Here is a 15,439-nt window from a genome sequence, read left to right as displayed (position 1 = left end):
GGATTTTAAGACAAAGGCACTTGTATGTCACTTTTTAGAAGTTTATTTAAGTGCAGAGCATAATGCACAAATTAAATATTTACAACCATTTGCTACACACTGAAATATTTACAATTAAATACAGTACATTTTTACACTTCATCCCCAGCATAAATCTGATTTATCTAAGTGCACTAATTCGCTAGGCTTGTTACTTGCTTTAAATAACTGCAACATATTTACACATGTATTTAATGCTGTCACAGCTTAAAGGCTGCTATTTGTGGTGTTTGTGACTGCTAACTGGTGCTGGAGCAGCTTTTGAGCTGAAGCTTCTTGGTTTACGGAGTCACATCTTCTTCTCTTTTTGGTTGAATAGAGCTCTTATGTCCTGCATGGCCTGTCTGATGTTCTGCCCAAAGCGGAAAGAATCCTGAGGACACAAAAGCCAAAGATAGACAGAGGCAGAGTTAGATTCAGATAGTGATAGTACTAAATCATCATTTATAAAATGAACAGATCAAATGCTTGATTCTGATTGGCTGAGTCTCATTCCAAGTATAATTTCTCCCCGACTGCGTTGATGTTGCTGCAGTTTCATGCATTATGTATTTCTGCCAAATTAACTTTAGTTTTTATTTAATGAATTGGAGTGACCTCTGCTGGCTTTTAGTGATGGGAAGTTCGGATCATTTTACTGACTCGGATCTTTGAGTCTCGTTCATCAAGATGAACGAATCTTTTTTTCATTTCGTTCATTTGGTTCAATTGCCAAAATATTATTATTAAAATGTTATGAATTGCTTCCAAACACATCTACAACTAGCCCAAAAGGTTGATTGCACGACAAATAAGTCCTAAATAGAATACTATAAGAAGGAGAAAATAATAATTCAATGTTTACCTGCTCTTTTGTCTATGAAGGCATTTTTGTCTCTTTGCTCAGCTCACCTCTTCATGTCTTCAAATGTCAGGGGTTCATTCACGTTACACTGACAGTCACATATAATCTTAATCAATGCACAGTCTAAGCCGATAGGAGCCATGATCGTTCGTTCATCATGTGACAGAATGACTCAAACCCGAGGACTCGAGAGATGAACGGATCAACTTTTTCCGGCTCTAAATGCATATGATTGGCCCGTGATGAACGAATGACTCAGACCCTATGGAGGACTTGAGAGATGAACGGATCAAAACTTTTTCCGGCTCTAAACGCATATGATTGGCCCGTGATGAACGAGTGATTTAGACCTGATAGAGGACTCGAGAGATGAACAGATCAAAACTTTTTCTGGCTCTAAACACATATGATTGCCCATGATGAACGAATGACTCAGACCCGATATAGGACTTGAGAGGTGAGCGGATCAATTCTTTTTCCGGCTCTAAACGCATATGATTGGCTTCTGCCAATGTGATGAAGACTTGAAATTAACGATACTACCTGCACACATGTGCGCACGCGCGGATGAACGAATCACTCCCTGAGAGGACTCGTAGTTCCCGAGTCATATTGAAGATTCGTTCAAAATGACTGAATCGTTCATGAACGACCCATCACTACTGGCTTTATGTCTACATCATTTAGGCCTATGTTTAATCAGATCAAAGCATGTCTATAGTCCAGCGCAGAGCGCGTTAGTTGTGCGCCTCGCTTACACATTGCTCAAAACACGCAGGATGTACAGCAATACACAAATATCTTTACAAATGAAGAATTAAAGGATTAAAATATTACACATTTTTTTATTTTCTAGCCTACGTAAATATAAAAACCATACTTTCAAGCCTTCTTCATCTCGGGGGCTTTTTCAGTTTATTAATGACAATTTGCTTTTGTATAATGTTATTATTATTACCAGTATTATTTATTAAATGCATATTTATATTTGTTTTATTAAAAAACAAGCTTGGATTGGTCCACCTGTCAGGTTTTAGACCATATGGGGCACAGCATGTGTATTAGGATAAAACTCAGGTTTTTGAACACACTTCGTTATTATTGTTCATTATTTCGTTTGCTGGAAATTAAAACTGAATTTAGAAATAGTTTTGAAACAAACCTTTGTGCTTAATAAACGTTAATTAATCATGTATAGGCTAATGGATGTCTGTGTGTACAACACGTTTCCCTATCCACGAGAGTGAAAGTAAAGGAGGAGGCTCATCTCTCATTCTCTTACTGTGTATGGTGACCAAAATGGCCTTAAACGTCCAGCAGGCACAAGACGTCAACATGACGTTAGATTGATGTTGTACCTGTAGTGTGACGTTAAAACTCGACATCAGGCTGACATCAATGTCCAACATTCAACCTAAAATCAACCAAATATCAACGTCTAGTGATGTTACAGCTTGATGTCGTGTGGACGTTACCACTATGACGTCTGTCAGATGTTGGATTTTGGTTGCCATGCCTGATGAATAAATGTCAGTCTTTGACGTCAATGTGACATTGGTTTAAGATGTTGGATCGAAGTTGGATTTTAGTCACTTTCCAACACAGTCTAAAAACAACCAAATATCAACATAATTTATCGATGTTATTGGTGATCAAAATAAAAAATTGCCCCTAGTCACTGGCTAGACATTGAATTTTGGTCACATGATGTCACCTGACTTTTTTTCAGTGCATCTTTAACAAAAAAATCTTATTTTATTCCATTTAATACAACAATCTCTTGTTGCCATCTAATCGTATAACAATTAAACCTGCATTAGGCCAGCAATCATTATTAAAGGGGGCCTATTGTGTGGCAACAACCACAGACAGCCCTAAGTGAGAAGCAGCCGTTCACTATTAGAGTTTCTGTACCATACCGGCCAAAGATAATGTCAGCAACTAAGAGGCATTATATATGTGGGGTTTTAAGATTCACTTCTGCGCCACTTCTTTAAACATTTTCAGTTTATCACAGAGATAACTGTTTTGAATCTACCTCTACGTGAGCACAAAGGCGTCTGTATAGCTCAAAAAGAAAATTGGTGTGGGCTACTTTGAGCTGAAACTTCACATACACACTCTAGGGACATCAGAAACTTATTTTACATCTTGTAAAAAGGGGCATAATAGGTCCTCTTTAATACTGTGGGAATATCTAATCTATTACCTGTGCTTCCAATAAAAAAAGGTCAGGAGAGGTTTTTCGGATTTTGGTCACTTTCCAACACAACCTAAAATCAACCAAATATCATCGTCATTTGCTTTTTATGACGCAATACTCACTACTCTTGAGTACTTTTGAAGGGGCTAGTGTTTACTCATACTTTAAGAAATATTTACAACAGATACTTTTACTCGCACTACTTTTGTAGGCAAGTAATGGTACTTTTACTTAAGTATGATTTTTCAGTACTCTTTCCACCACTGCTGAAGAATAAGCAATAAACATAACTGAGTGTTTTACTGTGGTTGTTTACAGTGGACAGCTGATTCACAAACACATTTATATTATTCACATTCTCAGTTTTCTGATATTTTATTTCTATAGATATTTTATTATGAACATAAAAATATTCAAATTAAATGAAATAGAATAATAATGTTGTATGTGACTTAATAATCAAACGAAATCATTATAAAATGTACAATTGCAAAAATAGGACTGCATTTTAACTCAGTATTATTAGATTTTGAATTTATTTGTAACATTATAAATTAAAAGGTAGTACAGATATCAAATTAAATCCTCCCAAAAGCAGTGGCGCCCCAGAAAATGTTCTCTGGGGTGGCTAAAAGAGGCCGCACCAAATCTTGGAGTGGCACAAAAAAAAAAAAATTATGAATGCAATATAATGTTATATTTTTGTTTCTGGTAAATGAAATGATGTGGTTTCAATTAATTTAATTAAATACTCTTGAAACATTTTAATTTATGCCTAAAAAAATCAATAAATTCAATAAAATAAAATCAGCTATGTCAGTTGCACCAATCAGTCCACAATAATTTAGTGGCTGCTATTTATTTATTTATTTATTTATTTATTTATTTATTTATTTATTCATTTATTAAAAATAATATTATGCTCTTAAAACAGAACGTTAATGCCAGTTAATATGGACGCTGATATAGTTGCTGGTGTTCTTTTTGTATGAACGAGTCATTAACAAGATATAGATATTTGAATAGTGTGTTGCTGTCACGATCATCTGTTACCATCAAAATGTGTGTAAAATATTAACACTGAAATCCTCTTACCGTCTCAGGACTGGAGAACTTGCTGGAAATGTGGAATGTAATGAGATTCTCGCCGACAATGATGTAAGAAACACCATAACCGTCATCTGCAACCTGTTTTAAGAGTTGTACGGTCATTTACTATAGATGTTGTTGTAAATAATGACACATTGTGTACTGCAGGGGGCTGTAGAGAGACTCACAGGCCCAAAGCCTCCTCCAGCTGACACATATTTAGGAAACTTCTGAGTGTCAATGAGATTGAGCTGCTGTTGGGGAGTTTGACTGGTGGAGAGACGCCAGGGCTCTGACAAAACCTATGAAAAGAAGGTGTGTTTGGGTTTTACAAGATATGGTAAACTGATATTGAAATGTCATTGTAGGGCACAATATTGGAAAAATCTGACATTGCAAATTTTTGTTTGCTAAGATATGAATATATTTCACCAGATGATTTGAATAGCTCTATTCGGGAGGATTTCATTAATTTAGATGTTCAAGTGCTTTTCTATGCAGTGCATCTCCATAAAAGTGATTACTTTTAGTAATTGTGGAACAGACATCACTACTTGATATACACATTTATACACACTTTTTTGATTAATGCTTAAAGAACAACATTTAGGACAATACAAAAGAAATGGAAAAATAAAAAATAATTCAGGGGTGTACAGAACAAAACATATAAGACAATGTGTAAGTAAACATACTAACAGAGAAAGGCCTTGTGAGATTATAAAAAAGCGGTTTTGATGGCTTTTTTATTAGTGCTTGGCTTTATGTTGTTTGTATAATGTTTTAATTCAATTAGTATAGCAGGATAAAATGTTTTTTGGCTATTAAATTAGCATCTGTAAATATGGAACTTTGTAAATATTATCAAAAGGCTAATAACATAAGCTTCCTTCTCTACTTTTATATACATATACACATATAACGTTGTATATAGTAATATACCTGCACATACACTTGTCAATTTGTACATTTGCATTCACTACTTCTATTTTTAAAAGTATATTTATTATGTGTTTTTATTATCTGTCTTTATTCTGTTGCATTGTAGAAGCTCTGTAATGAAAACAAATACCTTTTATGTGTGAACATACCTGGCAATAAAGCTCTTTCTTTTTGATTTTTTTTCTAAATTCTAATAAATTACAAGCTTTATTTACAAATATAATCAAATACAACAGAGCAAAAATAAAACTGAAATAGTGCTTTATGGATTTCTGGGGAGTGCAACAGTCAGGGTTTCTGCGGGGTCTTAAAATGTCTTAAATCTCAAAATCAGAATTTTAAGTCTTAAAAAGTCTTACATTTACTGAAATATTGTGTTGCATGTCTTTTTTAAACAGGTCTTAATTTGTTTCGTTCATGTATTGCTACCAAATCTGACCAAAACCCATTTAATCACCAACAATCATCTCAATAAAACTTTAAACCTTTTGTTTAATTTTATTCAATATTTTATTTAATTTAATTTTTACTCTATTTTTCATAAATAATTTTCCTTACAATAACATTTGTTTAAAAGTGCTCCATGTATTTACTGCTGAGGACACCGACCTGGACAGATTGTTTACACACATTTAGTTTACCATAGTCTTTAAAACTTTTAAAACATTTGTTTAATTATTTTTTTTAAGTTACGTTGGGAAAAAAAGTGTATGGATACAAGTAGAACTTGCTTGTTTTCACAAAATATTTAAAATATTTTGCTAAGAAATAAAATCTAAAATATTTACATTTTTATTATTAAATCTTTATTGTATTATTAAATGTATTAAAGTATAAAAAAAAATTTTGATAGGGCAAATAAAAATCCTTTTCACCTGGGCCATTTTAAAAAAAATCCTTCGTCTTTAGCCCTTTATGGGTCTAAAATTCATAAGGCTCTTAAAAATGTCTTCAAGTCTTAAATTTAACTCCTAATTGAACAGTATTTAAATACAGAAATTGAACAATCAAACATCAAATAACATGGTCATCATTGTATGAATGATTCAAATATATATTATTTAATAATAACTTTATTTTTTAATCTTTAATTGAATCCTGCCATGTGACTATTGCTGATACACACATTGCAATATCAATGCTCAAACGGTACATTGTTAAGCCGTATGTCTTTCTATAACAGACTGCCACACACCTGTTTGAGGAAGGGAGAGTCTATGCCCATGACTTTGGACACAATGTAGAGGCAGAAGAGATGGCGGTCGATCCCAGCTCCTGTCATGGCCAGACGGTACATGTTCTGATGCTTCTCTGCTGCTTGTTTGAAGAGCGCTAACCTCTGCTCATTCTGGCAAAGGTAAAAGAGGACAATTTTATTCACAGAAATGTTCATTTATAAGTTTATACCACTGGTTAAGTGCTGATAAAAAAAAGACATTAGTGTGCGCACTTTTAAGAAAATCCTAAAGGCAGGTGCTTGATCAAGCCACACAAAATTGAATCAGCCCACTACCACTTTAGCTCTCTAAAGAAAATTCAATTGGACCACATTTTGACCTACAAGGTCTTCATCAGGTCTGATTCTCTTTAATGTTCCACTGAATGTTACAACAGTGGTCTTAATAGTACTCGAATATCAAAATGCTTTTCTTTTTTGAAATGCACAAATGAGAGTACAAAATAATGTGAATTAGCCATTAATTTAAAAGTTACTAATTGGTAGGGCCAGATGGAATCTGCGGATGTTTTTTGCTATTTCTGCAGAGAATTTTGGTAAAAATCTGCGGATTTCTGCGGAATTATTTTGGGAGTATCCAGCGGAGTATCATCACTTACACTTTAATATATTAAATAAAAAGTAATAAATTACTAAATAAAAACTGAATAAATTCCGATTTACACATTTACTCAAGTAAATAAACAGAATTTATAATGGGCTAAAAAACTGCAGAAATCTGCACAATTCTGTGGAAAATCTGCGGAAAATCTGTGGAATTCTGCACGCGCAGATTCCTTGTGGGCCTACTAATTGCTGGGATTGAAAGTACACAAGCATTTAAAGTGTACGACAACAGAATTGCAGTGTGTGCTTATATTAAATAGAAAGTTTGCTGGTGACGCTAATACAGTTATCGTTATAGCTGTCGTTTTACTGTGTGACTCCAGGATTGTGTGGTTTTCTCACCGTGGTTGTGTCATCCTCCATTGCTCTTACAAATGCTGTTGACTCGCAAGTGCACGATCTCACAGTTTCCGTCCTGCCCTCGCGGAACATTCGGGTCATGGAGGATTCGTAAGTCAGACAAAACTCCCCCTTGTCCTGCACCAGCAAAAACAAACTTCATTTAAACAGTTTGATCACCATAAACAGACACACATTTGCAGAGGAATAGATGCATATACAGATGAAGTCAGAATTACTCGCCCTCCTATTTATTTTTTCCCATTTTCTGGTCAAAGGAGAGATTTGTTCAATACATTTCTAAACATGATAGATTTAATAACTTATTTCTAATCACTGATTTATTTTAATTTGCCATGATGACAGTAAATAATATTTTACTAAATATTTTTCAAGATACTAGTATTCAGCTTAAAGTGACATTTAATGGCTTAAGTAGGTTAATTAGGCAAGTTAGGGTTATTAGGCAAGTCATTGCATAACGATGGTTTGTTTTGTGGACAAAAACAAATATTGCTTAAAAGGGCTAATAATATTCACCTTAAAATGGTTTAAGAACTGCTTTTATTCTAGCTGGAATAAAACAAATAAGAATTCCTCCAGAAGAAAAAATATTATAGGAAATGCTGTGAAATATTCCTTTCTCTGTTAAACATCATTTGGGAAATATTTGAAAAAGAAAACAAAATCACAAGAGGGCTAATCATTTTGACTTCAACCATACACGTGACTTGACTTATACCCTATATTGAGCTAGTTGCAGTGCCAGCTGGATAAAAGCATCCGGACTTGTTCTGCATTTCTTTATCAGGCCCTTTCCAAACTCATTAAACAAGCAGCCGTGGAAATCCACATCATCAGCGATTCCCTTTGCAATCCTATAGGAGCCTTCGATAATCTCCTGGCACTGGAAGAGACATAATCCACTTTAATCAGATATCAAAATACACTATCTGTCTTGTCGCCTATCCAAGTTTTAGGAACACAAATAATAACCTGACTTCTAGTTGATTATTTGTTATCAGAAGTGGCTTATATGAAAGGCAAAGACCTCTAGATTACACTTATTTCACCGAAATAAAATGATCATGCCTTGATTTTTTAAATTATTTTATTAGGACAGTAAGGTCTGACTTTGCTTAGACAAAAGTCTCGTCACTGAACAGAAATAATGTCCAGTGTTGAATATAAAGTCATGCTGCTGTGGAAAAAGACTTAATATTGTGTATGACTGCCATGAGCTTGGAGGACTGCATCCATACATCTCTGCAGTGACTCCAATTACTGTATTAATAAAGTCATCCCGAATGGCAAAAGCGTTCATGCAGGACTTCCAGAGTTCATCAAGATTCTTTGAATTGATCTTCAATGTTTCCCTCTTCATCTTACCTCAGACATGCTCAATAATGTTCATGTCTGGTGACTGGGCTGGCCAATCCTGGAGCACCTTGACCTTCTTTGCTTTCAGGAACTTTGATGTGGAGGCTGAAGTATGAGGAGCGTTATCCTGTTCTAGAATTTGCCCTCTCCTGGTTTGTAATGTAAGGGGCAGCACAAATGTCTTGACACCTCAGGTTGTTGATGTTGTCATACACTCTGCAGATCTCTCGCACACCCCCATACTGAATGTAACTCCAAACCATGATTTTTCCTTTATCAAAATTGTCTGATTTCTGTATGAATCTTGGGTCCATGCTGGTTCCAGTAGGTCTACTGCAGTATTTGTGATGATTGGGATGCAGCTCAACAGATGATTGATCAGAAAAATCTACTTTCTGCCACTTTTCCAAATGATCAACTAGAAGTCAAGTTATTATTTGTTGCTTTCATAACTGGGATCCACGACAAGACTTTTATTAGGTAGTGTAAACAAGAAACATGCATTAGTCTGAGTTTAAATCTTCCAACTTTGAAATGTAATTCACACCGCTTTTGGGATGTCCCACTGTAATCTGGTAGGGGGTGCCAGGGTTTTGTTGACATCTCCTTTGCAATGTCCCTCTGCTGTGTATCCCAGATGGAAACAATCTGTGGCCAAAACATACTGCACAGAATGTTGAAATAGATGTTCATACATACTGGCCAAAACTATCATTTTTAATATATCATGAATAGTTGTGTTTACCTCCCACATGTGTCCAATGATAGGAGAGTCAGCCCATGAATGCTCAGTGTTGACACCCATTTTACCGTTCTTGTACACAATCAAATTGAAGGATTTATCAAACCACCTGGAATGAAATATTTGAGATAGAGCTTCAGTAAATGTTACTTTATTTGTGTTTATGTGGTTTAAATGCTGATGGTCACCACTAAGACACAATGTTATTAACCCTTTAACTACTCCACCAAGAAAAAAAAACCTCCTAATGTCACTATTTAACACACTTAATGCAGTTCTTTCAACACATCTCATGATTTCTCAAATATCAGTCTCAATTAAATTGTTGATATGTCGGTTTATGGTAAAAGTACCAGATTTAATACACATACTATAAAAAATCTGAAAATATAAACTGTATGATCAATTTATATAAAAAAATTGAAATATTTTTTAATACTAAATAACCTTCTTCTTTTTAAGTATTTCATAAAATATTTCAGATTTTCATTTAACATGCTTTCTTGTTTCTTGTTTTTTTTATTTATTTTTTTAACAATTAAATTAAAATCAAGTGTAGTAGTGTTTGTTTGATTTTTTGTTTGTTTGTTTTGTTTTTGTCTACCAACAATGCTGTGTGTGTAAGCCATTATTTAAAACAGCCATTCTTAAAATGACTTTAACAGTCGTTATTTAAAATGGTAAAAACAAGGTCAACTGTTTGGCAGAGGAGCAATCATAAATGTGTTATCATTAACTACTAAAATTACATTCATTCATTTTCTTTTGGCTTAGTTCTTTTATTCATCAGGGGTTGCCACAGCGGAATGAACCGGCAACTTATCCAGCACGTTTTACAAAGTGGAGCGGCGCATCCGGTATGTGACCCCCTATACACTACGGCCAATTTATTTTATTCAGTTCACCTATACCACATGTCTTTGGATTGTGGGGGAGACTGGAGCACCCGGAGGAAACACAAGACAACATAAGGAGAACATGCAAACTCCACACAAAAATGCCAGCTGGCCCAGCCGGGACTCGATCCAGTGACCTTCTTGTTGTGAGACAACAGTGGTAATTATTGAGCCACTATGTTGGCCTATTAAACTTATATAAAATCATAAAAAATAATAAAAATATATAATATTTCAGAATATAAAAAAATAATATTCTGAAATATTAAAATAATGAATGTTGCATTGACTGAAAAACAGGAGTGTTGGCAGATATGTATTGAAATAAGCTGACAATTGGTTTTATAGTTAACTAAAACCAAAGTTACGTAAGTTTAAATTAAACCAAAAATATGTTTTACATAAAAAACGGAAAAAAAAAACAACAACAACTAAACGACTTAAAGTAGTAAACTACTTATACAAAATAGAGGTTAAAATTAAAAAGAAATATGAAAAATTATAACTATTATAGCACAACTACATAGCAAAAGTACTAAACCAAACATTTTTAAAATAATACATAAAACATAAAATTATATGATATTAAAAATTGTATAATAGTAGTAAATATTACAATATAAAATAAAATAGAATACATTAATAATAAAAATCAAACAATAAAAATGCTAATATTATTCATTGATTAATTTTTCTTTGGCTTAGTTCCTTATTTATCAGGGGTCATCACAGCGGAATGAACCACCAACCATTCGAGCATATGTTTTACGCAATGGGTGCCCTTCCACCTGCAATCCGTTACTGGGAAACACTCATACACTCTCACATTCACACACATAAACTACGGCCAATTTAGTTTATTCATTTTCAGGGGTTTCCACAGCGGATTGAACCGCTAACTATTTCAGCATATGTTTTACGCAACGGATGCCCTTCCAGCTGTAACCCATTACTGGGAAACACCTATACACTCGCATTCACACACACACTCATACACTACGGCCAATTTAGTTTCTCCAATTCACCCATAGCTCATGTCTTTGTACTGTGGGGGAAACTGGAGCACCCAGAAGAAACCCAGGCGAACACGGGAAGAATATGCAAACTCCACACAATAATGCCAACCGGCCCAGCCAGCACTCAAACCAGGAACCTTCTTGTTGTGAGACGACAGTGCTAACCACATGCCGCCATGCTAATGTTAGTAATATTATATTAATAGTGTATAAATTAATGAATGAACTGTGCCTACCTATCATAGCACTTTCCATGCAGTAGAGATTTGGCGTAGAGGTCCAAGGACCGTATGTTCTCCGGATCGTATCCATGTGCTTCATCATCCAGGGTCAGAAAAAACGCAGCTGTTTCAATGGCCTCCAGAGATGCCCGGTTGACACCCTCACCAAAATACTTCAAACGAGCCCTGGCCCAAGGAACTCTGGATGTGTGTTAAAGAGGAAGGTTACATTCATCAATTACTCATCCTCATATTGGTCTAAACTTGTGGGACTTTTTTCTGCTGTCCATATCACTGCACTTACAAATGATAGGAAAGCCTCCAGAGCTAAAATTTAGCATTCAATTCAACATGCAGTAAATAGTCAACCAATACAAACATACCTGTCCAGTCATCTGACCAGTCAGAGTAGGCTCTCTGTAAGGTTGGGTTTACAGAGACTTGATTCTTGAACTCATCTGACATTAGCTATGTTTACACCCAAAGATGCAAATTAGACTTATGCACAAACTAGAAATTTGCATAAAACATTTGTGAATAAAGCACCGTTGCCATCCAATGAGTCAATGGTAACAAAATCATCACTTCCATCCTGATAAACTAAAAGTACATTTGCTGTGGTGGGAGAAGCCACTGTGCACTGAAACAATAATATATAAGAAGGTATTACAATAAATGTTTTAATGTTACTTTACCTTATTTTAATATGTTAATTAGGTTTTAACTTCATTCATTTTCCTTCTGCCTATTGGCTTTCCTTAGGGCTTAGTCCCTTATTTATCAGGGGTTGCCACAGTGTAAAGAACTGCCAACTATTCCGGCATATGTTTACACAGCGGGTGCCCTTCCAGCCATTGAAACCCCAGTACAGAGAAAGACTCATACACTCTCACATTCACTCAAACACTATGGCCAATTTTGTTCACTCAATTCATCTATAGCGCATGTGTTTCGACTGAAACCGGAGCACCCGGAGGAAACCCACACGAACACAGGGAAAACATGCACATCTCCACACAGAAATGCCAACTGGCCCAGCTGGAACTTGATCCAGCAGCCTTCTTGCTGTGAGGTGACAGTGCTAACCAGTGAGCCGCCCTAGGTTTAAACAATTTATTATAATTTTTTTTTTACAAAGTTTAACTTAATTTTAGTCCATTTGATTGATGTATGTTAAGTTGACTTAAAGTTCACATTTTTTAATTTCCATAAACTTGCATCTCTGTGGGTTTGCAGAGCAAGTGAGATTGTCTGTGGGAGTGTTGGCAGTTCTCGCGAACAAAGAATCAGCAGTAGCCTACGAAACAGGTAAACGAGAGACAATTATCCACAGGTTAATCAATCATGAATATTTGGTTATCTTGGGTGGATATAAAAGAAGTGTAAACGGATGATAATTATAGTAAAAATAAAAGTGTTGCCAAATATACTTGGGTGGGCGTTAATATACCTGGGCAATCTGCCGAAGTAAAGTCTATGTGGGAAGCACTGAGATTGAACATAAAATAATTAAGTTGTCCCCCAAAAAACTAAAGAATTGTGTTGTTTAAGTTTTAAACAAGGTCAAGAGGATCATGTGATGATTACTTGCAGCTGGCCCCGCATTATTCAATCTATGATTCGCTAATCAGACGATTCCAAAGCCAGTATAAATACCTTAAGTTCCATATAACAGCCATCTTCGTTTTGAAAAATCCCCCCTTCCACCCCTACTTCTCCTCCTTTCTTAAATGGGTGGCACAGTGGCCCAGTGGTAAACACTCACAGCAAGAACGTCACTGGTTCTAGTCCTTACCAAGCCAGCCAACGTTTCTGTGCGGAGTTTACACATTCTCCCCGTGCTCACATGGGTTTCCCCTGGGTTCCCCGGTTTCCTCTCACCATCCAAAAACATGCATCTTAAGTTAATTGATTAATCCAAATCGACACCATAGACATGCTCCTAGTAAGTAGTTATCTCTGAAGAGCAATCACTATCTGTTCATTAGCTACTACAGCAGGGGAGTTCTCGAGATCTACCTGAGCTCAAACTCCCCTCTCGCCTTGCAAACGGGAGGGAGCCCCGGGCTCGAGGATCTTATGAGCTCAGGGCTCTCTCCCGGGACAGCATGCCAAACAAGCTTACTATCAATCATCAGATTAGGGTGAACTCTTCAAATAAGTAGTCAGAACAAGTAGCAAAAAAATATTTTTGAGCGCACACAGCTGCAGGAATACATCATCTTCACCTGTTTCCAGCAGTCAGTGAAGGCAGCTTGAGCTCTCCAGGTTGAGGTTCAGACTTGTCATCTAGGATTCGTTGAAACTGGAGCTCCAGCTCTGAGGGCCAAAGGTGGCGGCCACCGTAGTACAACCAGACCTTAAACAAACGGCCACGATGGTACACAACCAAGTGCTTTCTGTCCTTCAGATGCTGCACGAAGTCTGAGCATAAACAAGGCAGTGTGAGAAAACCATCATGGTGTGAATAAACAATCCTAAAAGGGATAGTTCACCCACAAATGAATGTCATCATCTACTCACTCTTCACTTTATCCAAACCTCAATTGTTTTGAACACAAAAGAAGATACTTTGAAGAATGTTGGACATCATTACCTATTGACTTTGATGTTGGTGGCTACCATTTTCCAACATTCTTCAAAATATTTTCTTTTGTGTTAAATAGAAAAAGAAACTTGTAAAGAATCACTTAAGGGATAGTAAATGGTGAGTAAATTAGATATTTTGGGGTGAATTGTCTTTTAATCTACTTAAACTGTCATTACCAGTCTCAATGCCAGGGATACGTGTGGTGTTGAACATCCTCTCATACTGAAAAGAGCACATGGGGACAATCCCAAGAGCTCTCAGCTGAGAATAGAGAGTGGCGAACAAGTTTGAAAAGAAGCTTCATATTTATTTCTGTGTGCTATTTCAGTGTTTTAGTATTTTGCATGTGTCTGTACCGGGGTAAGCTCTCCTCGCTCCAGCTTACGGCGATACTGCAGCATAGCATGAACTACATTTCCAGCGCGTGCAGCCTGCCGATATGTGGGGATTACATACAGCAAATCCTGACAGATAGAGAACGAGAGTTGTGGATATAGACTTTACATAAGACAGTACAGTTTTTACATAAGGCTATGCATTAAATAATTGCTTGAAAGTTTACCATTTTTTTACATAGTTATTAAGCAGGTGTCACCGTTTGGCTGTGTTATTCATAATTATAATTTAGACTTAAAGTCAGCATGAAACAAAAGTTGTGGTAGTCTTTTATTCCTTACTGTGATATAAATTCATGTCTGATTTGATTTCATATTCACCATAGTGTAGAAGTTGCTGTTGACCATGATGGGGTCTCGTCCTCTGAGGTAGATATACTCCTCCCACCAGTCACTCACCTGTTAGCACACCTTTATTTAGTTTGCAGCATTTAATAGAGTGTTTTCCATTAATTTGTGGTACTGTAATGCTTAAAATGCTTTGTTTACTTACATAATTGGTGGCCCACCAGGATTTGAGTTTTAGGTGTTTCTGTAATTTGGGGGCAGGATCCTTTTTGAAGTCATTAGCAACAGTCTCCATCTGTTTATACTGCTCATCATCCAGAAGAGGTCGAACTGATTCTAGATACTAACATAATGAAGCGAAGGAATTATTTGAGGGAAGATGGCCAAAGCAGAGAGCAATTTTAAGCAGACATTTATAATATTCCAAATCAAAAGCAAAGGAGGGCGACATGGTGGCTCAGTGGTTAGCATTGATGCCTCACTGCAAGAAGGTCACTGGTTCAAGTCCCAGCTGGGTCAGTTGGCATTTCTGTGTGGAGTTTGCATGTTCTGTGTTGAATGGGTTTCCTCCGGGTGCTCCGGTTTCCCCCACAGTCCAAAGACATGTGGAAT

General features: G+C 36.1%; 1 protein-coding gene across 1 annotated transcript in view; it reads right to left on the bottom strand.

Annotated features, from left to right (window-relative positions):
* Window positions 1-25: 25 nt before the first annotated feature.
* cpt1b (carnitine palmitoyltransferase 1B (muscle)) overlaps window positions 26-15,439 on the bottom strand; it is a 20,630-nt gene continuing 5,216 nt past the window's right edge. Inside the window, exons 6-19 of the mRNA NM_001328192.1 lie at window positions 15,033-15,170; window positions 14,861-14,938; window positions 14,501-14,608; window positions 14,321-14,405; window positions 13,783-13,978; window positions 11,570-11,755; window positions 9,425-9,530; window positions 9,227-9,343; window positions 8,042-8,206; window positions 7,303-7,437; window positions 6,313-6,465; window positions 4,364-4,477; window positions 4,182-4,274; window positions 26-412 (exon numbers count right to left, since the gene is read on the bottom strand). Coding sequence (NP_001315121.1) covers window positions 329-412; window positions 4,182-4,274; window positions 4,364-4,477; window positions 6,313-6,465; window positions 7,303-7,437; window positions 8,042-8,206; window positions 9,227-9,343; window positions 9,425-9,530; window positions 11,570-11,755; window positions 13,783-13,978; window positions 14,321-14,405; window positions 14,501-14,608; window positions 14,861-14,938; window positions 15,033-15,170 — 1,758 coding nt within the window. The 3' untranslated portion in view covers window positions 26-328. The remainder of the gene's footprint in view (window positions 413-4,181; window positions 4,275-4,363; window positions 4,478-6,312; window positions 6,466-7,302; window positions 7,438-8,041; window positions 8,207-9,226; window positions 9,344-9,424; window positions 9,531-11,569; window positions 11,756-13,782; window positions 13,979-14,320; window positions 14,406-14,500; window positions 14,609-14,860; window positions 14,939-15,032; window positions 15,171-15,439) is intronic.

Source organism: Danio rerio, chromosome 18 (genome assembly GCF_049306965.1).
Source record: "Danio rerio strain Tuebingen ecotype United States chromosome 18, GRCz12tu, whole genome shotgun sequence".
In the NCBI taxonomy this organism is placed as follows: Eukaryota; Metazoa; Chordata; class Actinopteri; order Cypriniformes; family Danionidae; genus Danio; species Danio rerio.
This window is presented reverse-complemented; position numbering and strand designations above follow the sequence as displayed.